Raw genomic sequence first — 24,689 nt, 5'->3', positions numbered from 1 at the left:
AGGTTAAGTGGTGACTCTACATTGAGTGTGAATGGCTGTCTGTCTCTATCTGTCAGCCCTGTGATTGACAGGGTGTACGCCGCCGCTTGCCCAGTGTGAGCTGGGATTGGCTCCAGCCCCCACGCCACCCTTAAGGACAAGGCGTAGTATAGACAATGGATGGAAGGGTGGATATACAGGAAGTGAAAGACAATCAATCAACACCACATTCAAAATCAGATACTTTATTCTGCATTTAGAACTTTAAAGTACACTTAAAGAGTCCATTCCTCCAAATCAGCAAAAAACCCCAACAGTTTACCTCCAGTGTTGTCTTCTCACACAGATTAGTTTGTTTGGTTGTTGAGATATCTGTCTCTGAGACTTTAACGTCTGTTTCCAATACAATGGAGCTGAACTGAAGTTCATTTGTTGCACTCACAACACATTGATCACATAGTTTGAGTGAAAACTCAAACTAAATGCTCTGAGTGGCTGATGGTCACATGACAGAGCTACATCACAAGTGTTTTAGTGTTTTTCAAAAGCTCCGAGTTCCAGACCGGACAACGAACCCATGAGTGCAAATGAAACGTGACTCTCAAAACAACATATGAGTCTTTTCAGCAACCTCTACAGGATGGATGGGGATGTTTGGAGGTTGGTCAGGTTTAAGCACCAACCACCTACTTAAGTTTAGGAAAGGGTCATGGTTTGGGTTAAGATCAGCACTTTAGTTATAGAAGTTACATTACATACATGTATAAGTTACAATAATTCAGTATTTGACACCAGCAGCAGCCTTCTGGATGATGTGTTTAACCCCATCCATCAACCTGAACCTCAGTGCTGCTAAGTGGTTTTTGTGGTGTTTTAAGTTTTAATTTCCTAATTCAAAGTGAAACACCAACTCAACCTTGATAAGCTGTGTATCATTCCTTTAATACCTTTCAACCAGAACACCCCCTAATAAGACTTCTAAAAAAGTGACTATGATCTTATCATTATAAAAGAATGCTTGATGGTGGGTTTGATTGTTTTCCTCGCACACGGTAAAGTAACATATTTCCAACAGTTGATTCAAAGTGAAAGAAAGATGGACTGGCCAGCAGATCCACAGTCTGAAGTATTTAAAGTACAAAACAACAACAAGTCAGTGTCAAAATAAGGACTCAGTAACAGTGATAGGCTTTACTGTAGAAACACATGTCAAGCAGAAGACACAGTGTAGTTATCCCAGAGGTCCCTCTTTGTCCCGGCTGCTACAGCACATACCTTTTTTTTTTAATTTTTGTATGAGAATATATGAGCTTGATTTATAAAGGACAAGTGCATGATGCAAGATCTCTAGGTTGTTGACCATTATAGGATATCTACCATTATATAGCTTCAGCTCAAACGTTACATTATGATCATGCATCCAGCACGGTAGACTAACTAATCACAACATTTCCACATATATAAAAAGACAGGATGCTGAATGCTGACGTTCGTGCATTTAAATTCAATAGCAAAATCCAACACAGAGAAGATATTTGGGTCAGTTCAAAATACAGAATCTCTTGAATTGAACCCTGACCAGCTCAGCAGGTGACTGATGCTACCACTGTGGGACTACAAGGTGATGTAATAAAAACATTGCAAGAAATAATTCTCTGATCACATGTTTGTACAGACGAGTTAGAAAAGGTCAAACAGGATGTAAATGATATAAATGCTCTGATCCATCGCCTCCACTGAAAATAAAAACATTCTTGGCACAGTGAAGAGACCAAACTCGGAGCAATCCAGCATCCACTTAGAGCTCAGCCCTGTAGGAGCCGAGACAAGTTCATGAAAATAAAATAAAAAAAACAATGAACTGCCAAAACCCAAATGGACTTATTTACCAGAGGAGAGTGCGTTTCTTTGAATTTCCCTCCGTCGTCCCATATCTCCCAGTAACCAGTCACAACTCCTCCATCACATCCACGGCCCAGTTCTAACTTCTACATCCCCGCTGGGAGTCTAAAGCCCTCAGATCCCAGCACATCACACAGGGATGTGATGGTGTGAACACATCGCTACAGGACACAGTGCACCAAGACGCTGCATCACACTGTTCAATGCCATGATGCAAGAATGACCTATTCATTAGGCAACACAGTACAAAGCCCTCTGTAGCAACCAACAAGAGGAAGTCTGGGTGTTTCATTCCACTGCTTCCAGCAACTCATTTTGTTCTCATTTAATCAGGAACTGAGTTGTACAATGAATAAGAAAAACATATGCAAAAGCCCAATTGAAACATTGCCTACCTATTTAAAAATGAAACGTGAAATGAAAAAAAAAAATTCCCCAGTGAGATAAAATACAATTTAAAGAAAAAAAAAAGTGGTGTTCAGTTTAATTGTCAGTACACCAGGATTACTCTTTGCAGCACAAACCTGGAAATGAAAAAGAAATTTGGATTAATGAATTTTAATGCCAGGTTGCATGTTTTTCTGTGTGTGTGCTACAACATGCAAACAGAATCAGAATTTCATTCGATCCTTTCAATTCTGTGTTGTCAGCATTCCTGATATCAACACACATATAAACACACACATATCTGTTCATTTATAGGAATAGAACAGTGATCAGACAGACATTAGTGAGATCATAAAACAAGTAGCAAAATAAGTGAGACCCCTCATCACCACCATCATCATCATTAACATAATGATCTACATCTCTAACTGCACAGTCACTTTCAGTCCTGATATCCTCAGCGGCAGTGTGTTCAGCGTGTTAATGAAAGGATACAGCCTCTTGGTGAAGGTCTGTGAGAAGGTGAATAGGTCTGTGCCAGTAATGGGATCAGAGAATGACAGCTTTCCTCTGTTCCAGTCCAGGTGCACTCTGATCCTCTGGAGCGGTCTCTTTACAGGGAGAACTCTCTCTGTAGCTGGTGGAGAGAAGGCAATGTATTCACCTTTGCAGAACCATATTTCCCAGTACCCACTCACAATGTCTCCCTTCCTCGGGACAGACTCTTCCATCACACCCACTGCCCAGTTTGAATCATTCCTAACTTCAACCTCCCAGCTGTGAGTCCCTGAGTTAAAGCCCTCGGATCCCAGGACTGTGGCGTAGTCTTCAAATCTTTCTGGGTTTCTTGGGAGCTGTTGTGCTCTCTCCGTGTGTCTCACACTGATCAGATTGTCAGACATGATTAGATATGGATTAGCAGTGTTGGGATCCAGAATCACAGGAGAATACGTAACCATCGTCTTCATCTTGTTCCAGATGTTGAAGGTCAGGTTGCCCAGGTGTTTGGACCCGTCTATGAGGGCTCCCGGGCCCAGCTGTGGATGCTCCAGCAGAGGGCGCTGCTGGACTCTTTGCGCTGCAGCTTTGTAGCTCTGCAGGAATGAGACACTTCCAGCTTTCAGCTCCTTCTCTGTGGCTCTGACAGTGTCTGAGAGAGCTGCTATCTCTTTGTCCAGAGCCTCAGTCTTCTGCTTCAGCCTTCGACTTTTCTCCTCCTCCTCCTCCTTTACCACAGTGATCCTGGCCTCCTCTTCTTTTTGTAAAAAATACTGAAGCCTCTTAAACTGCTCTTTAATCAACTTCTCTGTTTGTTGAGCCTGGGCCTTAATTACTACTGCTGTGTGATCCCAGTCAACTTTGATTTTATTCAGGCGCTCCAGTTTCTCCTCCAGGGGCTTCATGGATTTCCTGAGCTCCTCCTTGTAATCCTGTGCAGCTTCATCGATGGGGCTGAATCTGTGGTTGGTGTGAGTTCTTGAATCTCGGCAGACGACACACACTGGCTGCAGGTGATCCAGACAGAAGAGTCTTAGTCTCTCTGAGTGTAGACTGCAGACATCCTCAGACCTTGCAGAAGCCTCCCTTTCCAGAGACAGTTTCTGGAGGGTCTCACACAGATTTTTTAACACCAAGTTACAGGGTGGGTCGCTCCTCGAAGATCTTCTTTTACAAACCGGACACTCGTGAATCACTTTATCTACCCACCATGTCTGCAGACAGTCTTTGCAGAAGCTGTGGCTACACGAGAGCACAACAGGATGTCTGAAGACGTCTTGACAGATTGGACAAGAATAATCAATCTCTGCCTCAGAAAACCAAGAAGCCATTTCTGAGAGAGGCTAAAAGCAGATACTTCGATCTGGAAATCAGTTTCAGCGTTCGGCTTTGGTCACTCTGTCAGAAGGAGCAGTATTCCAGTGGTCCCTGTAACCCCCTCGCTCCTTGTTTCCTCTCTCTCAGTGGAAGTTGTGGGCTTTGTATCCTGTCCTCAGCTACGAGCATTAACAACAAACTGTATTTCTTGGTTTCTATCTCGACAGTCAGACACCAGTGACTGGTTTATCAGGACAGACCTGTACCAACCAGGGGTGTGCTGCGTTCCAAAGTGTTCCTTCCTCATTACATTAGGTACAGTAGACTCATTTTGTCATGGTGGATGTGATGTAGCCGGGCAGCACGGCGGTGTGGAGGTTAGCACTGTTGTCTCCTCTCGCCTAATGTCAGCCCCCCCGTGACCCTTAAGGATGAGTGGTATAGACAATGGATGGACATTCACCAACACATATTTTAGACTTTGTGTCCAGGGCTGACTTTAATATTGAAATCAAATTCAAACTGAAGTTGAGTCTAGTGTGTGTGATTACTGGCTCAGGGCTTTATCATGCAGAGATGTATGTGGCTCTGGTGTGCTGTCATAGTTATGGAAAGCACGATAAGCACTTTAATCATAATATATTTAATAGATGATACACGTGTATGTAATAATAAGCACAGGCTTACAGGCTAAGCCCTTTAGCTCATATTGTGAACGTGTCACCATCCCTCAGTATGTGGGAACCTGGAATCCTCCTGCATGCTTTACAGAAACGAGTTGGCAGAAACTGGCATGTCATTAATTGTAATAATATAAACTATATTAAAAATATTAAGAACTTCAATTTTTAAATCAAATTAAAAGTGAATCTTAAAATTCACTTGTATTTAGAAATGAATTCAGTCCAGTCAGAGGGGAAAGTCACCCATCACCACTGTCTGACTTTCCTTCTGGCTGACCGTAGCACTACAGCAGAACAAAGGAGTGGTATGGTGGTGTTGCAACAGTTAGGAGATAAGGTATGAACCACTGAATCTATCATGGCAGCCATCATTTTCTGCTCTTTGGTTGATTTGCTGCAATATGAATCTATTTGTATGGAAAAAAGTGAAAAATGTTCATTGTTCAAACAGACACAGACAAAACAGACACATCTTAAGACTTTAATCCCTTCAGTACATTGCAATTCAAAAACTTTTGCAAAACTTATCACTCAGTGTCTGCTAATGGCACATGTTAGAGACAAAGACTCAGATTTCTGTGTGTTCAGGTGTTGCTAAGGTAAAATAACAGCAATTCCATAAAAGAGCATCTCAAAGATTTCTCACTAAGTGGACTCAAGTGGAGGTGGAGTGGCTCCACAGTAACTTCAGCGAGATGTGAAATTAAGGAAAATAGGACACAATAAAGTGTCAAACTGGAAACTAGCAGCTTTAGGAAGCACATTTAAATAGTTGTCTGCTGTTTACTGTGCATCCAGGCCTCTGGTACTGTGAACAGGAACAATGGAAGCAGACTAACCAGATCACATTATCCCCCTTTCTTATTTTTCACTCGTTAGTTTCCTTTTTTAGTTCAGTTTCCTTTGCAGTAAGTCCAGGCAACTCGTTCTGCATCAGAAAGTTCCTGTTAAACTCTGATCTTTATTTTGGTATAGAACACAAAAGTGAAGATCCACTGCTGCTTCAGAAAACCAAGAAGGCTAAAAGCGCAATCTGGAAACCAGTTTGGGCGTTTCACTTTCACTTTGAGTCTTCACCACACTTTCTTTGAGCAACTGGCAGAACTAAATATTCCCCTCACTCCTTGTTTCTTCCCTCTCAGTGGAAGCTGTGCCTCCTGGTGTCTGTGTAGAAACGTTAACAACAAACTGTAGTTCTTGGTTTACATTGACAGTCAGACACCAGTTTGTGGTTTATCAGGACATTTCTCATAAATGCTAAACCTGTACCAACCAGGGGTGTGTCACATTCCAGAGAGGGTTCATCCCACACTCACCATGACAATAGTTGTCGAGGTACACGATCATGGTTTATTGACCTCACACAGTTTTAAGATAAGATAAGATAATCCTTTATTGATCCCCATGGGGGAAATCCAGGTGTTGCAACAGCCAAGATACAAGTACACAAAGTTAAAAATACAAAATTAAAATCACAATAGAAAACACATGAAAAAGAAAGTGATAATTATGACAGTGACGTCATACGTAGGTAGCAGCAGGTTTGAAGAATAGTGCAGATGTGAAAAAGCCTGATGTAGTGCAGTGTGACAGTATAAACTGGGTAAATTATGTGCAAGATAAAAAAATATAGTGGGATACTACCATCAGCCAGAACTACTAGTGTAGTAATAATAATCACTTTGCATTCAGTCTCTGTCATCCTCCATCATCAGGCCTATCAGGACTATCACACTGCAGACGGTCTGTTTACTGCAGAAACATAACCTAACCCTGCAGCATGTGGGTCTCATTCTCCGATAAGAAGGGGAACTCCAACTGTTGATCCGCACTACAGCTGAAGCTCCCTCCTGCTATGCTGCATGCTGTGTTTATGTAAGTGCTGATCAGATGCCATGTGAACCTGCCTTCTCACTCTCTCCGTCTTTAAATGACCAGTCCTATAAAAAGCCAGCTGACCCCACTGTGACTCTGACCTGACAGGCGTCCCGCTTGAAGCCCAGCGGCAGCTGAAGCGCTCCGTGTATACACATAACAAACGGCTGCCACCACCTGACCTTTTACTCCTGCACACACGACATCTAGCATGCCACACACACACACATTCACCAGCCTAATCCGTGAAGAACCTTAAGTCAGTATAATCCTCTAATATCTCTGCTGTGATTTGGAGTCTTGTGAGTGCTAGTGCCTGCCAAGGTGCTCAGCTGCAAACTTTACAGTCACATTGTGTCTCTTTCTTTCTTACCATCATCCAACTGACATGAAACGGGACATTTTGTAGGCTGTGATCATGTTTTCTTTAGGATTAATGTCAACTTGTTGCATGGAGAATGAGCTGCCAGTCCACTATGCTCTTACTGTATAGTCTTTTCTGAGGTTACATGAAGCCCCCTACAATTACTATCATTTACCCCCCTGCTACAAGTCAATTGTCCAATAATGAATTGTTGTTATTTCATCCCACTTCTTTTCTTACTCACAGTATTCTGCAAATAATTCTTATATTAAATTCCAGCACCTTTTGTTTTCTCCACTCACTTCTTATCTCACGGGGCTGTTTTTACCTCACTGGCAAAACTTTGGTGATAGCAGGAAAATGTAGAACAGCTATTGGAAGATTTGTTTATTTAAAACTAAATGAATTGGAATTATCCATTTGTTTTGATTTCACAATGCCATTTTTTTTTAATAACTGCCATCATGTGGTCATTGCTTGAACAGCAAGGAAGGAGTTAAGTTTGGATCTATTAGTTTCACTGATTTATTATTTTGTCCTTAATACATACACTGTTGCCCATAAAGTAGGATTGGATTTCAGTGAACTTTGTAAAGCACTGTGAGACAACTCTGTTGTGATATTGGGCTATACAAATATATTGAATTGAATTGAATTAAATAATTGTTCAATACCCCCAATTTAAAGCCTGAATACACTGTTTGCAAAGGTTAATTGTGGTTTAAGTTTCACTGTGATCTGTTTGGAAGAGTTTGATCAGTAAAGTTGAGAAGATATAAACTTTATTTATCAAGAATAAATCACATTGTCACAATCATTTCATGAGAAGAGGTCAAAAACATTTGATTCCAACTTTATGGGCAGCAGTGTATATTATACGTGCAATGTATGTACTGGTGGTATTGTTTTTATTTATATATGTAACACTTTAGGTCACCGTACAGGTTGGGTTTCATAATTTGGCCATCAATGAGGGTGAATATTGGCATTGTAAAAAAAAAAGATATTTGAGGGGAAAAAAATAGAAACTTAAGTAAAATGACTTAAAATAAACTCTATCATTGTGAAAATAGGCAGGGTAAAATAATATTTGATACTAAGCAGATTTATTTTTTGGAATTCTCATTTATTTGACTTTTAAAGAAAGTGGACAAAAAGCATAAACAAAATGACCATATGAACATAAAAACTTATTATAATAATAATAATCATGTACCAATGTAATCATAGAACGTCTCATTTATTATAAGTGGTATTAATTCATGTCTCCATAGATTTTACACTGAAACTTGAATCAACTAGAACTACAGAAAGTAGTAAATGCAGTTGTGCCTTGTATTTAGATTTGAAGGAGATCTAAGAATGTATGAATGTGACTATTAAAATGAAAATGCAAATTCATATTTTTCCTTTGATTATATTGTAAGAAAGGGTTTCTTCCAGTGGACTGTTAACTACCAAGAACAAACTGCAGAGTCAGCCTAACTCAGTGTGACACAGTAAATCATCCTAGTTTACTCAGACCCTCTCAAACATGAACCTGCACATAAAGAAGGTAAACTACAGAAACTACTCACCTGTCCAGGTAAGCTGCTGTTTATCTGTGCTCCACCACAAAGCTCATGGTGGTCCCGTCAAACGAGGGTGGGGCGATGATCCGGGGCCCTTGCTGGGACGTGATGCTGATGACCGGCTGACTGACGCTGGAGAAGCACTGTGGGGATCTGTTGGCTGTGGCCTGCTGTTGAGCCTGGGGAGACTTTCCAGTGGCCATGTAGAAGGGACTCTCCATGTACATGCCCTCGGCCTGCTGCGACAAGTTCTTCTCCCCACTCTCCGCCTCTGACTGCACCGACATCTGCGATTGTACCAGCGTCCGGGCCGGGATCACGGATGGTGTTTGCATGTAGCTTGGGTAGATCATGTAGGTGTGTCCGTAAGCTCCTGGACTGAGGGCCAAAGGTGAGATCGGCATGGGCACCGGGGTCATAGGAGGCTGCGGCATCGGCACGTCCACATACTGGCCTGTTTCAGGGTCGAAGAGGCGTTTGGTGGCAGGCTGCACAGGAGTGTCCACCAGGTAGTAGTTTCCAGTGGTGGGATCCAGGAGCATCTTCCTCTGGGTGGCTTGGAAGGGTTCCAAGGTTGGAGCGGGGGTGATTGCCGGAGAGAAACAGTACACCTGAGGCTGATTGGTGGTCATGCCCAGCGGTAAGGAGTGGTAGATGGTAGCAGGAGGAATCTCTGGTGAGCGTGTCTCCATCACAAAGCTGGATCGTTTAGGGGACTGGTTGTGGTCCTCCAGGCCTTTCACGCTGGACCCCAAGTGTCCAGAAGGTGTGGTTGGGTGTGTAAGCGTGTACACTGATGTTTTATCAGCAGATGAGGCTTGTTTGTTGCTGCTAGCGTGAGACTTGACTGGGATGGTTAGGTAGTTCTCGTTGTCAGCTGAAGTGCTCAAGAGCTCCTGCATAGACCTCTCTACTTCCTTTGATTCTGAGCCCTCGAGTCCACTTTGCTTCATCTGGCTGATCTTTAAGGACACGGGTAATTTTGGGGACTTTGGTACGAAGGCTTTGGTGTTGAAAGGTGTCTGAGCGACGATGTTCGGCTGCGGCGTCCTCGAGGTTGCGGAGGCCTTAAGGCTGGAGCTGAGGCTGAACATGTTTCTGGTGGCTTGCGTTGACTTGGCAACCAACCGGTCATCACGGCCACCAGGACTCTGGAAGAGTCTGTCCTCTTGCCTCAGCAGGTTGTCAGTGAGGGACGCCACTACCGCTGGTGGTGTCCTATCGATGTTGGGATAGGAGTCTCTTCTAACTGTCTTGTCCACGTTGGACCCTCTCGCTCCTTCCTCCTCGGGTCCTCCCTGCTCCTCGCCTGCTATCAGTGAAAGCACATGGCTGTCTGTCAGGGGCCGGGGCTCATTCTTCCTTTTCCATTCATTTCTTTCAAACACGTAGAGCTGCTCCATGGTTTTCACAGCAGCCTGGAGTTTTTCTAAAGCCCCCTGGTTCGTCATCTTCGATTCAGGTTTCTTATCTGCTGGATCTGACATTTTCTCCTGCCTCTTTGAAGCCATGCTGCTTTCAATTTTCAATCCAGTGTCCATCTCTGAGGAATTAGTGGGTGTTCTCCCCGCTGCCCTTTGCAGTGGAGACATTTTAGCGCCCTCTGGGGAAGATGTGTCCGCATCGAATGTCTCCCGTTTAGTTAACTCTGTAAGATTCCCAGACTGTTTTCCGTTACTGTTTGTGTTCACAGACTGACATTTTATCACTATAGGGGACACAGAATTGGGATTTCGATAGGACATTTGCTTCTTTTGCTCTGAGTGGCTGTCACCAGAGGCAAAGTGGGATTTACCTTCGTTGTTATCCAAAGAAACAAAGTGATAAGAACTTTTAACCAATTTACGCACGTCTCTCACTTGGTGTATGGGCGTCTGCAGCTTTCCTTTATTATCTCTGATGTCTCTAACCATGAAATGCGGCACTTTATCTGAAGACTCACCCTTCAAAGCTGCGGCCAACGCTTGGCATTTGAAGTCATCTGTCCTGATGAGGCTGGCTGCGTGACAGCCTATATTAGGAGCGCGCAGTTTGGAGACGCCAAAAGACTCCGTTTTATTGTCTCTGACGCTCCTTAAGTTAATTTTAATTTCCGGAGATTTTGATGTGGCCACACTCCTGGAGTCTGCGATGTAGAATGTGTTGTCAGCGCGCAGGTTCATCCCCTCTTCGTGTCCACGGGGAGAATAACTCCTGTTCTGCAGCTGCTGTCCGACCTCTCCGTCACTGGACAGCAGTTGGATACTTGGCACAAACAAATGTGACATTTTAGTCAGTTTGCCGCTGCCTGAAGAATACGGATCCCCCTCTTCCTGTTTGTCGTTAACTGAGGGCGACTTCTCCTCCGGAGTTTTATCGCTTTTATGATCCTTTGGAAACTCTAGCTCTCCGTCCTTCCAGCATCTGAACGCGCTATTTTGGCTGCGGAGCAGCGTGCTTTTGCACGCATCCATTGCGCCTTTTTTAGTATCTATTCCAGCTTCATTTGGCGCTTCCAATTTAGATTCTGGTGCAGGAGCGGTCGTGTCTTGTCTCCGAGACTCACTCTTGGTATCACAAGAGCCGCTGTCCACGAAGTCCCCTAATTCATCCACGCACATTATGGCGTAGTCAGAGCCGCTCTCGGAAAACTTGGAGCTTTGTCTGTGCAGCTCCCTGCTCCCCTTCCCCCTGTGGCTGTCGCCCTCCTGGTGCACAAAGCACGGGGAAGGGGTCTGATGCGGCTCACTTATCTCCCCTCTTTCCATCTTGCGCTCCTGCTCGAACTGCATCTTCTTGGAAATCACATTTTTGATCAGGCTCGAGGCGAATATGGCTTTCTTGTGCGTGTCTTCCATGGTTTTGGAGGGCTGCTGGATGGCCCCTCTCCTCTGGCTGCTTGGCAAAGTGTTGGTAACTTCATCTGTGGAACGTGATCCTTCTGCGTTTTGTGCAAAGTTAGTGCGTCTTTCTCCCTCAGACATTCCCGATTTGACATTGCAGCGAAAATTCAGTGTCTCTGTTAGTCTGATCACCTCACTGTGGCCCTGACTGAACTTCCCCATCAGCTCTATTTTCTTTGTAGATGACGTGGCGCTGTGGGGATTGCCATTCAGACTGAAGATCTTGCTGGTGGGCGGTTTGATGCTTGCCAGTGCAATGCCTTTATAACCTCTGTTGTCTACATTTTTGGTTATTTCGAATGAGGCTGTGGAGTTTTGATGGGAAACAACACTTTGGTCTAGTCCCTGTGACATATTCATGTTGCCATATTTCAGATCGACAAACGTGGACCACCTGTTTATCCCTAGTCCGTGCTCTGATGCAGAGGACTCACTGGAGGTACTGAAATTAATGGCATCAAAGTAAGGGTAAGCCAAGCTCTTGAAGGCTCTGGCTGTCAGGTTGCGCACCTCCTTGTCAGCATCGTCCAGCTCGCTGACAGCGCTGGACGCACCGCTGGAACACCCGGTGACCTCCTTCCCCCTCAACTTGCGGCCAAAGTGTAAGCGTCCCGGCGCGGCTATGAAACACTTCGCCCTGTCACACAACGTCTCTGCCTTCCCCTCAACTCCCCTAAACACATAACGACTCATGTCTCCGGAGCGCCTGGCATGATAAAGAATATTTCCCTGTTCTTGGATGTTGCTGGGGTCATTTATAGCTCGAGAAGTGGTTCTGATTGACAGGTGGATCTGTCCCGCACTGTTGCCACTGCGCTGCTGCGGCTGGGGCTTTGACACACTCTCATCTGAGCTGTTGAATTTGGCCGCCTCGCACGGATCACTTTCAAGCAGACTGCTGACTGCTGCTGCGCTCTGGGAGCGCGGCTGGCGGCCGTCCCCCCTCTCCCCCGCGGCTCCATCACCGTCAAAAGAAGCGTAATCGACAAAAGAGTACACCTGGTGGTCATCCTCAATGTCCCAACTTGTGGAGGAGCCCACCCCGAGGTCGTAGTCCTCCTCGTGGTCGGAAAGCTCCGAGAGCTGGATCTCGTGCGTGGTGATATAGTGGGACTCGTCCTCTGCTAAGCACGGGATGCAGTCGTCGGCAAGCACCAAACTAACACCATCATCCTCCTCATAATCATCCTCACTTGTGTCGTTCTGATCATTATCACTGCGGTATAAGTCCTCTTGTCTGGGCGCCTTGTTCTCTTCTTTTTTGGACACTTCGGGTTGCGTTAGTGCGCGCTCGCTTTTGTCCCTTGCTTGGAGACAATCCTCCGACTTTCTGTTAAAACAAGGGGCATCTGTCGACGGGGATGGATCACAGGGACCCTCAGTGGCATCTCCTGCACGCCCCACTAATTGTTCTTTCTTTTCTGTGTCAGTCTCTGTTCCAATCGCCCGTTCCTCTTCCCGTCCCGTTGCGCACGGAGCTCCGGCGCCGCTGCTGTTTATCAGGACAGACATTTGGTTTCCTTCGCCAGAGCAACAGTCTTTCTCCGATTTTGCCCCGCCTGTGTCCGTGTCCACGTCCATTAATTCCAAATCGACGTATTTGCTTTCGTCTTGCTTTTCCAGGGCATTCCCTTCTTTACGCGTCAGTTTTTGGAGCAGATCTTTGACCCCCCGGAAAGCCGCCGGTGTCTCCACGCGGCTTTGCTCAATCTTCATAGCTGAAGTGGCAGGTTTAAGTTTACATTTGGTGTCTGACAGAGGAGAAACGGCAGAGACAGAGCCCCCAGGATTCCTCGGTGCTCCAGACAGAGGTGGTGCTGCGCGCAAAGCTCCGTGCCCGTTTTGACAGACACTGATGACACACAGAGAGCGCTCCGGACATTCCTCTTCTCCGCGCCACGAAGCCTAAAGCCCAGTATCTAAAATGGAAACAGGGACATTACTAACTACTGTCTAGACCACATGGTTCTCAAGCTGGGCTTCCCGGACCAACAGGGGTCGTTGAGAGGACCTTGAATAATTCCACGAGTTTTAAATGACTGCCCCCATCAGCTTTTTATAATTTTGTAATAAATCATAGGTTATATAGGTTTCATAAGTAATTATAGGTGTATCTTATCATAGGATGGATTAAATAAGTACAGATCTATTTCTTTTTTGACTGTGACTAAAAATAAAATATATTAGTATCATTGAGGTACACACTCAGAGGTCAGGGTCTGTGTCAGAGGGCACCAAGCTGGGGTCCAGGGACCCCCACTTTGACATGAAACATATCCTGGTACCTGCAAATAGTTACACAGCAACTGAAATTGTGGTAATAATAATGGTCAGGTAGAAGGAGACAGTCACGTGCACATATGCACTATGAGTCTTGCATTTCCATGAAGTTGGGGGACTTGCAAGAAACAACTTCAAAGAAAGAACAGGTTGAGACATCGTGGTTTTTAGTCCTTATGGATGGAGCTCCAGAAGTGCTGTATTCTACACTTCCCATAACTCACATCCTCCCTTGCCTCATACATTGTGATGAAAATAGTCACCTTCAAGCCCGAGGGGAGATACGCAGGGGAATCATTTTGTCAGACTGGAGGAAATGGAGGAAAAAAAGGAGGAAGATAGAGGAAGGTAAAAGTAAAGTTTTAGGCCTGAGGCGTCACAACTCTGAGGCCAAAGAACCCAAACGCTCGAGTGAACACAGAGGAGTTAAAAAAGGGTTTAATAAAAAGCTCTTGTTAAATGCGCCCAGCAGAAAATCCCTCTTAACAAGGACGCCAGCATACTGCAGCTTTCAACCTGACATTTCCTGAACATCTGGACAGTTTAGTCCAATTTAAAAGCTTTGTCAGTGCTTACAGTTTACAAGAAATGAAACCCAGTACTTTTCTTCAGCACCGTGGACAGCTCATCTTTTGTACTTCCACCAGTGCAACATGAAAGCCACTTCACAGGGTCTGCACATCTGCACACTTGGTTCCAAGAACAGATTTCTGCACAGGTTGAAGTTGGGCAGAGATTCAGCACGTTTGGGATTTTCAAAGGACTCAGAAGAATGAAAAAGCTACAAGAGTGAGACACTCGGCCATAAAGTCACAGTGAAGCTTTCGTGTATCTCACACAGGCCGCAGTTATGAGCGTTTCATTCTAGTATCATTTTCATATTGCTAAAGGAGAATGCCAGGACACTTGATGGGCTCTTACACCAGACTGTGAGGCTGAGGTTTAACAAAACAGGCTGATGTTCCCTGCAAACACATCAAACGGAAGCTCCAGCTACATAAATCCAGATTGTATGGACGCAGGTCTTGAGGAGAATATCTCACTTATAAGAGCTTTACAGCTTAAAAACAGCTTCCTGCTGCAGCTGGAAACAAGGTTGGTCAGAAGACTACACAGATGAGCAAAGCCACTTTAGAGACCTTACTAAGAAAAAACCTGTGTTTTATTGAGAGGCATGAATGTGTATGAATTTGTTAACAAGTCTAATATCTGAAGGGCAGTCTTCACCAGAATAGTACAACAAAATATTTTACAGGCAGTTTTATGCCTTGCAGTTCAATTTACACTCAAAGTGAGACATGGTGAACTTATTACATGTTACAAAGCAGAGCAGAGAGAATTTATGTGAAATTAAGTATCAACAACAAATAGTCTCTTCTCCTTTCGTTATCTTTGCTTCTCTGTTATTTGCGTTGGTGTAACTGTGTCTGAGATTCTTGTGTTTTTCTTCTCTGCTTTGAAAAATTCACAAATATATCGATAGAAAAAGGAAAAGACTGAACCAGAGACTGAACAGCTCGATAAAAGAGTCTCATTAGAACTGAAGGGATTTACATAGTTGGTGATAACTGTCTGTGGCTTCTTCATTATGAGCGACGCCTCTCTTACATCAGCTTTTGCCTACAGTGAGGAGTTATTACAATTCTATGATGAGAACAATACTGAAGAATAAAAATGAAGAACAGGCAACGTGATGCTGTGACAATCTTTACATGTAGTGCCACAATGAAAGTGGCTAAACATGTGCGCCACAGAAATCTGTGAAAAGACTACTATTCAAGAAAGACACTCAGCATCAGAGTCAGAGGTAACGCAGACACTGAAGTGAGAATAAACACTGTGGTAGCTAGCAGTGCTGCTGAGGTCCGCTAGCGTCAGGGAGTCCAGTCTAATTGGAATGAATAACACGGCGTGCTGTTGGTTGGCTGGCAGGGACCCCAAACTCACTGCCAGGCTATGAGCGGTGTTGTGATGTCTTCTGTTGGTAGGCAACAAAATCTCCCTGTCACCCCCCGTCACCCCCCCCCCCCCCCCCCCCCCCACCAGTAGTGTATTACAGTGGATGCTGGGTGGGAAACCAGAGATGACCCTGAGCTTAAAGTGGGTGAAACTCTGCTCTACTTGTGTCAAAGAGTGCGATACCAGTACCCAACCTGTCTGCTGTATATATGAGCTGAGAGCCATTTGAGGGCGAGGGGGGCGGGGGGGTGTTACCCCCCTTGTTAGCAAAATGGTCCAAAATCCCCCTTGTTCGGAGCTGTTTTCTAGAGATGCTGTGAATGCCAACATCTTTCTGACAATCAAGATAAATTGAATTTTATTCTGGACACATTTCGAAAGCAGCTAAGAACTATAGGTCAAACCCAGTGGGGCCCCCAGGGGCCTACAAACACCCCCTGGTTTACAGTCTGGCTGTTGATAATGTTGCTGGGGAATACTGAAAAGCAGAATCTCAGCTGACATGATGATGGTCACAATATGTTTGACGTGAAGTAGATCACGTGATGTGAGATCTTTTAGTTCTGAGTGGCCACGGTGGAAGCCCCTGTTTTCATAGCCTCCCTCTCGCCTCACTGCCTCACCCATCTCTCTCCAACAACCTGTTGTTCTTGTGTATCTTTGTAGTCTTAATGGAGAAACAGCTCACACATTCAGACTGGGGGTGTTCTCCAACAACTAACTGCAGGTATGTCAGTGTTGTTCCCTGCGTTTATATGGAAAGACATATTCTAATGGAACTGGTTATCAGGCTTTCCAGATGAATAGTAGTCCATTTAAAAAAAGAAATGTAATACATTAATCATAGAGAGACACGAAACTTCCTCCCTGATAAATGTTATATTTGCAACTACAAACAAAAGAATGCTTTTTCTTGGACTGATGATCATAGCATGTTAATTCTGACTATAGAGGAAATGATTTTTTTAGTGGAAAAACGCGTAGAGGACTTCCTAGTGCCTGCAAGTATCCCTCTTAGGCTACAGGTACAACTTACAGCGACCAGAGGGGTAGACGAGCAGCCATTAAGGAGCCTAAGAGGCAGAACTGGGGGGGGAAAGAGCCCACTGATGATAAAGTTTTATTACTGCAAACTCACAGTAATACCTGACAGCAACATCTCTCTTCTCAAAGAGAAAGAGCTTCAAGATTCTGTTTAACCCTTTCATGCATAGAGGTCACTGCAGTGTGCAGCTGTTCAGAAGCTGTTTTCTTGTATATGCATGAGTTTTGGTGGCATAGTTGCACATCAGCCACTACAGTGAAGCTACTGCATCATCTCATCCACTGACTGCTACCAAGTGGGAAGTCATTGCAAGTGAGAAAAAAAAGAGTGAAACCAAGATGGCCGACAGACAGCCAGAAACACCAAGTTACTCTTTTTTTTCTGTTCAAACCTTCTATAAAAAGAGACCATGCAGGTAAAAAAACATTTTTTTTTTTTCCAAATTTTCCAAGTATTGATTTTATATTGGGAGGAAATTATGATTAATCACATGTCCACTGAAGTGTTCATCATGCATCAGTAGCTAGATTTCAACTACTGGACACGTAAAAATATCGGTATAAAATTTGGGTTGAAAAAAAAAAAAGTTCAAATCTTGTTTTTCAGCCTAAAGATGAATAAAAACACTTCGTAAAAAAAAATCCTGTCTGAAGTTATCATAATTTATGCATGAAAGGGTTAAAGAGGATTTAGTACATGAACCAACCTGAGGCTGTAAATGAGAGGGGAACAAAAATAGGACACCCCCCCCCCCCGATCCTGAGTGAAAATTACACCCATGTGGTATTGCAATTGGCGGTACTGAAATGATATCTATCTCCGTACTAAATGGTCTGTGTCTGTACAGCACCTTTCTAGTCATTTCGACCATCACATCCTCACTCACCCAGGAGGAATCTAAGCTGGAGGAGACTACTTTTTCACACTGTTTTCCCCACGGCTCATTCAAGATGCGGTCCAGTCTTGCCCAAGGCCACTTTGACGTGTTACCTCACAGGAGGTCTGGGATCGAACCGCGTTTTTCTCCACGTGTTCTCCATGGCATCATTAAGCATCATTAACATTTCTGGGTCATGTTCAGGCGACTCAAAGCACTTGGTTAAGGGTTGTGAAACATCACCATCTGAATTAGTCATTGAATATTCTGTATAGTGAAGTCAACAGTGACACGAAGCAGGATGTGTGTATCTTTCTAACATTGAACCCAAACCGTGAGCTTTCCCTCTCCTTTGTCTGTTTCTGTAGCTAAAATGGAACCACGCATGGATACGGCACGCAGGAGACAAACTCCAGTCTCAAGAACTTTGCACATCCACCACCCACCAGACACCACCACTATACCCCCCCACCGCCCACTGTAGGTACAGCTAACAGCAGGAGGGGTGAGATAATAACCACTGTCACACCTCTGCACAACACTTGAACCGTTCTTTTGTAGAGTCTTGTAGAGGATTTTGCCCAAAACAACCCCCAGATTTAGCAGTTTGTAGACCAGTTTCCAACTGTGTGCTGACCCAAACACTCTTAGAACTTTAGTTGTTCCTCCAAACATTCACTTGGGCTGAATTGCTGTAAACCCAGCCGCACAACAGGATATATTTAGCGTACTATTTTAGTGAGACAGCCTGGTGACTGCAGGTCCTGAGGAGCTACAGTTACCCCTGCAGTCCACATTAAAACAGCAGGCGCTCAATCATGTCGGACCATTAGTCAAAAGGGATTATGAAGGCGGCATAAGTGGTTAACAAGGAGAGTGCGCTGATAATTACACCCCCCCCCCTTTCATATAACATCCACACCTGTAGTTAGTATATCTCCATAGCAACAAACATCAGTAAATGCTTGTCTTTAACAGTAAGAGCGTGTATGTGATGTAACTTGTGACACAGCACAGCTTCACTAGACTCATTCAGACACTTTGATTTGCCGCCATGAGTGACGATTAACGCATCATTCTGCTGATTTTATACATGATGGAGGATCAGTTTACTCATCACGAGTAGCACGACTGAAAATAGTTGTGTAATGTCTCCTGGGAGGCGCTACTGAAGTCTTAGAAAATAAAGATGCTGTCTGTCAGCGAGTGGCTGCTGCTGCTGCTGCCCAGCAACAGGGATCTTCTGTGCTTGAAAGCTGCCACGGCTGCTCCCGGTTGTCTCCAGTCCTGCAGGCCTGCACACGACAGGACTGCTCAAGTCTCACTGTGCTTACAGTGAAAATGATGGATGGATGGATTTTTTTATAAAGAGAAAAATGATACGATTCATTTTTTTTTCAAACTCAGACTCATTGGCCTTGGTTCATATCGATGAGTCTGAGTTTGAAAAAAATATTAATTGTATCATTTTTCTTTTGATAAAGAACAGAACGGATTCACAAACCTGAACACCATACAGGGGTTAAAGCACCTTCACCCTGATGACGGGATCAAAGCTTCATATTCTTTATGGAAAAAGCATGTTATGAATTTGGGCACATGCCAGCTAGCGTCAGGGTCAGGGATGCCTCACCTTTATCTATTGCATTAATAGGGTGTCTATCTTGGCCAGTGCATCTTTGACTTCAGGAAGGATAATCAATAATCGATAAAAACTTGAATGCTGTTGACATCATTTACTCCCAGACACTTGGATCACGTGAGATTTTATCTCTGCCTCTCAGTCAAAAAAAAAAAAATAGCAAGGTCACTTTTTGTCCCTGCAAATTCAAGCAAGCGAACAGCCACCAGCATAACTAACCTGCCGAGCTTCAGTGTTCTTAAATACATTCAGGAAATAAGACAATGTTTTACTGAACCTAAAACAGAAGGTCTGTTCAGTCAGACTCCCCCGAGCAGGAGCAGAAAGGTCGTACCACACAGCACGCAGCACACCGCAGGGCTCCTGAGCGTCATTTCAGAGAGAATATGATAGTGATATGATAGTGTTAACTAGCTGAGGTCCTGAGACCTTAGACCAACACTAATCTGTTTTCCACCTGCCACTGGCCTTTCATTGGCACAGGGAGGGGGCAGGGATAACACAAGGTCAGGCGTGATCATACCATCATGTGCCCTCAAGCCTACGTTTGACTCTAAACTGCCAGTGCAAAATATTCTCCTGACAAATGAACTAAGTAACGAGACGATGGTCTTCGTGACTGCACTTGAGGAAACATTCAAATTGAAACAAGTTGATTCAAGTTCTTGAAATTCACACCCTGAGATTATTTTTGCTTTAGCAGCAAGTTGAGGTTCAGCGTCTTGCCCAAGGACACTTCAACCTGCGGACTAGACGAGCTGGGGATCGAATGTCCGACCTTCCAATCGATGGAGGGCCCACTCCAGCTCTAAGCCCACCCCACCTCCGCATAACTGATCTTCTCAAACACATTAAAAAGGCAAGACATTCCACATATTAACTCTTTAACTGAAAACCGTTCCAGCTGACTACATCATGAAGTGGATTGAGGTCACGGCTGACAGTGCTGTGCAGAAAAACACAGTGTGTTCATTTTTATAGGAAGAAACTGTTTTTACATGTCTTATCTTCGATAGTTGTCATGTGAGCGGCCAGCTATCACGTCGTCTGTTAACCAGAGCAGACATGTTATATCCCTCCTCTCTTTCCCTGGCCTCACCTCTTCATGACCTTTGATCCTGGCAACAGTTCCTGCCCCACCCCCACCCCCACCCTCCCTGGCCACACACACACTGATGGATAACACAGAATACACACATGCACGCATTTGCTATATTCATTCATATTGCTTGTATTTATATTTATATATGTATAAGGGGAAAGCCTGGAGCAGCTGATGATACAGTTACTGTTGAGTCTGATGACTTCCTGAAAGCTTGCTGTCTTTAAAATGATCTGTGTCTGCGAAGATTTGGTCTTTGCTTGGACTGAGGGCTTTAGGATGAACTGATTCTTTCCACCACTAGAGAGCAGGAGTGTATTCAGTTTGACTGAGCTGATCTGTGACTGTCTGTCTGTCCATGAAACACTGGACTTTACCATGTAACCAGGTACAGTCACTATTTACTACTAGTATTGTGCTAATGTACAATTCTGAGGCACTTGTACTTAGTTGAATGGTTCCATTTTATTCTACTTTATACCTCTACTGCACCACGTTTCAGAGGGAAATCATATCTATTATGTCATATATGATTTAATATAATATCACATAGCTTTAGAAAAAAAAATGGGAATAAGCATTTAGTGTAAATTACACAATTCATTTATGTTTCCCTTTCCAACATATTTCAGTCTCTTGATCTGGAGCGATCTAAATCATGCTGAGATGACACGAACTGCACTATTTTCTCTCTCTGACAGGGTTTGTCACGAACCTCCAGAGCTCTCAACACGGCGAAGAGACGCACAACTAATCAAATGAGGCAAAGTCAGAGATGATAAAGACACATAAGAGCTGTTGATCTCCAGTTGATCTGCAAGTGAGCCACCTCAGCTAGTGTTAGTGTTAGTGTTAGTGCTAGTGCTAGTGTTAGTGCTAGTGCTAGTGCTAGTGTTAGTGTTAGTGCTAGTGCTAGTGCTAGTGTTAGTGTTAGTGCTAGTGCTAGTGCTAGTGCTAGTGCTAGTGCTAGTGTTAGTGTTAGTGTTAGTGTTAGTGCTAGTGTTAGTGTTAGTGTTAGTGTTAGTGTTAGTGCTAGTGCTAGTGCTAGTGCTAGTGCTAGTGTTAGTGTTAGTGTTAGTGTTAGTGCTAGTGTTAGTGTTAGTGTTAGTGTTAGTGCTAGTGCTAGTGCTAGTGCTAGTGTTAGTGTTAGTGCTAGTGCTAGTGCTAGTGCTAGTGCTAGTGCTAGTGCTAGTGTTAGTGTTAGTGTTAGTGTTAGTGCTAGTGTTAGTGTTAGTGTTAGTGTTAGTGCTAGTGCTAGTGCTAGTGCTAGTGCTAGTGCTAGTGCTAGTGTTAGTGTTAGTGTTAGTGCTAGTGTTAGTGTTAGTGCTAGTGCTAGTGCTAGTGCTAGTGCTAGTGTTAGTGTTAGTGCTAGTGCTAGTGCTAGTGCTAGTGCTAGTGTTAGTGCTAGTGTTAGTGTTAGTGTTAGTGTTAGTGCTAGTGCTAGTGCTAGTGCTAGTGTTAGTGTTAGTGCTAGTGCTAGTGCTAGTGTTAGTGTTAGTGCTAGTGTTAGTGTTAGTGCTAGTGTTAGTGTTAGTGTTAGTGTTAGTGTTAGTGCTAGCCAGCTTCACAACACCATGCGGATATAAAGCCATAACATCAGTGTGTGATGAAATGTGTGCTACCATCCTTTCTCTCCTGGGGGGTGTGGATCAGTTTTGTTTCTCATGTGAGACAAGTTGTGAAAAGTAAGCAGGAGGGGCTCAGTCAGTCCCAATAAGGGTTAGGGTTAGGGTTAGGGTTAGGGGGGTTTAACAGCAGGTCTACCTGGGCAACTTTTTCCAAACGTTAACATTAATGAATCTTTTTTTCTTTTTAGTAGATATGTGGTTCCTCCAGCTAAGGACAATGATTGATGGTGTTCTGCTTTGCCATGAATGATGCTCTGTCAGGGCTGTGGTGAGTATAAATCAAGGGAACACTTAACCCCTTGTTGCCTGTTGTCGCGAATTTGCCTCAAACCTCTTCCGGTCTTGATGCAGCTGAGGTGGCCTCTGTATCCCACTAATGCTGGTTGATGCATCTTCTATGTATACATTATATATACATAGATGCATACATACATAAATAAATACATATATATTCTGTCCGTATGTACATATATATTTTATTATACTATTATTATATTGCACTAGTCTATGCTGTGTTATATTCAAATTAACAATCTCCACTTAATTTAGCATCTGCTTGAATGCAAAAACACAAATAATTATTTTTTTTTATATAACTGTAAATAAATTCAGGCAGTAAGGGGTTAAATCACACACTGGATCTCAGTGAAAACAAAACATTCAAGATCAAAATCTTTACTAGTAGAACTGTGACGACTCCGGCTCCTCCTGTTTGTGGGTCGTCTCGCTTTTCTGATTTGCGGTCTCTGGGAGCTGTTGGAAGGTGGAGCTGGGAGCATCGCCTCGTCTGGGTGTGGCCTCCAGAGAGGATAAAGGGCCCGCCTTCCTGGGAGTCTGCTCTCTCTCAGCTAGGCCAGCATCAACCAGCGCTGCCTGTCTTCTCTTTGTTTGGTTTGATATCAGATATCTTCCACACTCCGTCTCGTTATTATGTGGGACAATTTGTGTTACATAAATCGTATTCTTTTACAACCTAAGCTGTGTGTTGCGTCCCTTCTTGTTATCACCCCTGAGCCATGTGGTAACAGAACAAAATAACGTAACAACGTTCAGTGGAAGCCAAAATCACTGACTGACACACCGAAAAACTGGAATCACAGGCTGATCTAACTTGCCTGAATTTCATCACAGCAACTCATAATGTGACTCAGTGGTGTGTATGGCCCCCATGTGCCTGTATTCACTCCTGACAGTGTTCCTGGTGAGATGGTGTCCTGAGGGATCTCCTCCCAGACCTGGATCAGGACATCAGTGAGCTCCTGGACAGTCTGTTCTTATCTGTGAGGAGAACGGAGCGCCTGCTAATTCTGGTGTTCTCACACACCAGCAGCCCGCTGGGGGTCATTCTGTAGGGCTCAGGCAGTGCTCCTCCTCTTCCTCCTCACACAGAGGAGCAGATAGCGGTCCTGCTGCTGGGTTGATGCCCTTCTACGGCCCTGTCCAGCTCTCCTTGAGTCTCCTGGTATCTCCTCCACGTATGGATGTGCCATCCTGCAGGAGCTGGACTACCTGTGCAGCCTGAAGGGGCTGCAGGTACCGCCTCACCCTACCAGGAGTGACAAGCACACTAGCAACCTGTAAAACTAGAGAAGAATCAGTCAGGAAGGATGAGGAGAGAGCAGTTATCTGTAAACCCATCCCTTTGGGGGGGGTCTTGCTGTTTCCTCTCCACTGCACCTGTTGTCACTTTCAGTGGCACCAAACCAGGTGAAACTGATTCACAGTGGCTTATCCTTCCTAACTGGACAGGTCGATATCCCTGAAGCTTGAACTTGGTGTTGTACTGTGATGTTTAAGTGTTCCAATGTCTTCGCTAAGTTCAAACCTGCATGTGACTACCAAGACGTTCCGTCCACCACAGTTCAGCCAGGAAACAGGAAACTAAAACACTGTAAATCTAGAAGACACCCACATGATTTTTTTTTTTTTAACTCCGACTGTCGAAGCTTCACATTATCTTCACCTGAAGTTCAGAACGAGGTCTGTCCTTACAGTGTGGTCGTGTAACTGTATGACCCAGCACCTCTTCCTCCCCTGTCAGACTGAGGGCAGACTGGACACTACAGTGACTCACTATTGCCCCCGAGGTAAAAAGTCGTACTACGAGAAAGCTGCTAGTTGTTAGCACACTAACTTCAGTAGACATCTGTGCAGCGCAGTAGATACACGTCTTTGGCTTCACATCAGTACTGCTGTTTCTTTACATTCTGCTGATATCTTTAGTTCTTTAGTTCACTTCTGGATTCTTTAAACTAAAATTCTGGCCAAATCTTGCACAGTGCACCTTTATGAATATACCCATGTGTCAGTAGTTTCTACTGTCTGTAATAGTCACTTTCACCATAAAGTGCAGTTTGAGGTTATAAAGCATGAATATTGTTAGTGGTGGTGTCTTCACTTCAGGGCCACTAAAGGCTCATTCCTGCTGGTAAGCTTAACATTCTGGACATTGTTCTGCTGCTGCTCCCTCTCTCCTCTCTCTCCCCTCTCTCCTCTCTCTCCCCCGAGCCTGTGTGTGTTCCCCGTAGACAGCTCAGCTTTCCTTTCAGTGGGCTGGGACTATCTGACGTCACACTCACACAAAGAACATGCACTTCCCACTCGTCTGTAAGGCAATAAGTGCAACAATCAGCCTGGGGAAGAACTACCAAAAAAACCAGACATTGCAGCATTTTTCTGGTTGGAGGAGGGCAAGGTA

At 44.3% G+C, this 24,689-nt stretch overlaps 2 protein-coding genes across 2 annotated transcripts; both read right to left on the bottom strand.

Annotated features, from left to right (window-relative positions):
- Window positions 1–208: 208 nt before the first annotated feature.
- Window positions 209–13,174, bottom strand: c23h4orf54 (chromosome 23 C4orf54 homolog). The gene is made up of 2 exons (XM_070855255.1): window positions 8,583–13,174; window positions 209–2,405 (listed from the first exon to the last, which is right to left on the bottom strand). The coding sequence occupies exon 1, from the start codon at window positions 13,172–13,174 to the stop codon at window positions 8,603–8,605; it is 4,572 nt and encodes a 1,523-aa protein (XP_070711356.1). The 3' UTR covers window positions 209–2,405; window positions 8,583–8,602.
- On the bottom strand, window positions 2,435–4,234 carry LOC139223032 (zinc-binding protein A33-like). The gene has a single exon (XM_070854965.1). The coding sequence runs from the start codon at window positions 4,095–4,097 to the stop codon at window positions 2,685–2,687; it is 1,413 nt and encodes a 470-aa protein (XP_070711066.1). The 5' UTR covers window positions 4,098–4,234; the 3' UTR covers window positions 2,435–2,684.
- Window positions 13,175–24,689: the final 11,515 nt, after the last annotated feature.

The sequence above is a fragment of the Pempheris klunzingeri genome, chromosome 23 (assembly GCF_042242105.1).
Source record: "Pempheris klunzingeri isolate RE-2024b chromosome 23, fPemKlu1.hap1, whole genome shotgun sequence".
Taxonomy (NCBI): Eukaryota; Metazoa; Chordata; class Actinopteri; order Acropomatiformes; family Pempheridae; genus Pempheris; species Pempheris klunzingeri.
Note: the sequence above shows the minus strand (reverse complement) of the source record. Positions and strands in the feature narration are given on the sequence as shown.

Bases quoted from the DNA above. Each gene is read 5' to 3' on its own strand.
- LOC139223032 (XM_070854965.1), bottom strand. From the start codon at position 4,097: ATGGCTTCTTGGTTTTCTGAGGCAGAGATTGATTATTCTTGTCCAATC.
- c23h4orf54 (XM_070855255.1), bottom strand. From the start codon at position 13,174: ATGAAGATTGAGCAAAGCCGCGTGGAGACACCGGCGGCTTTCCGGGGG.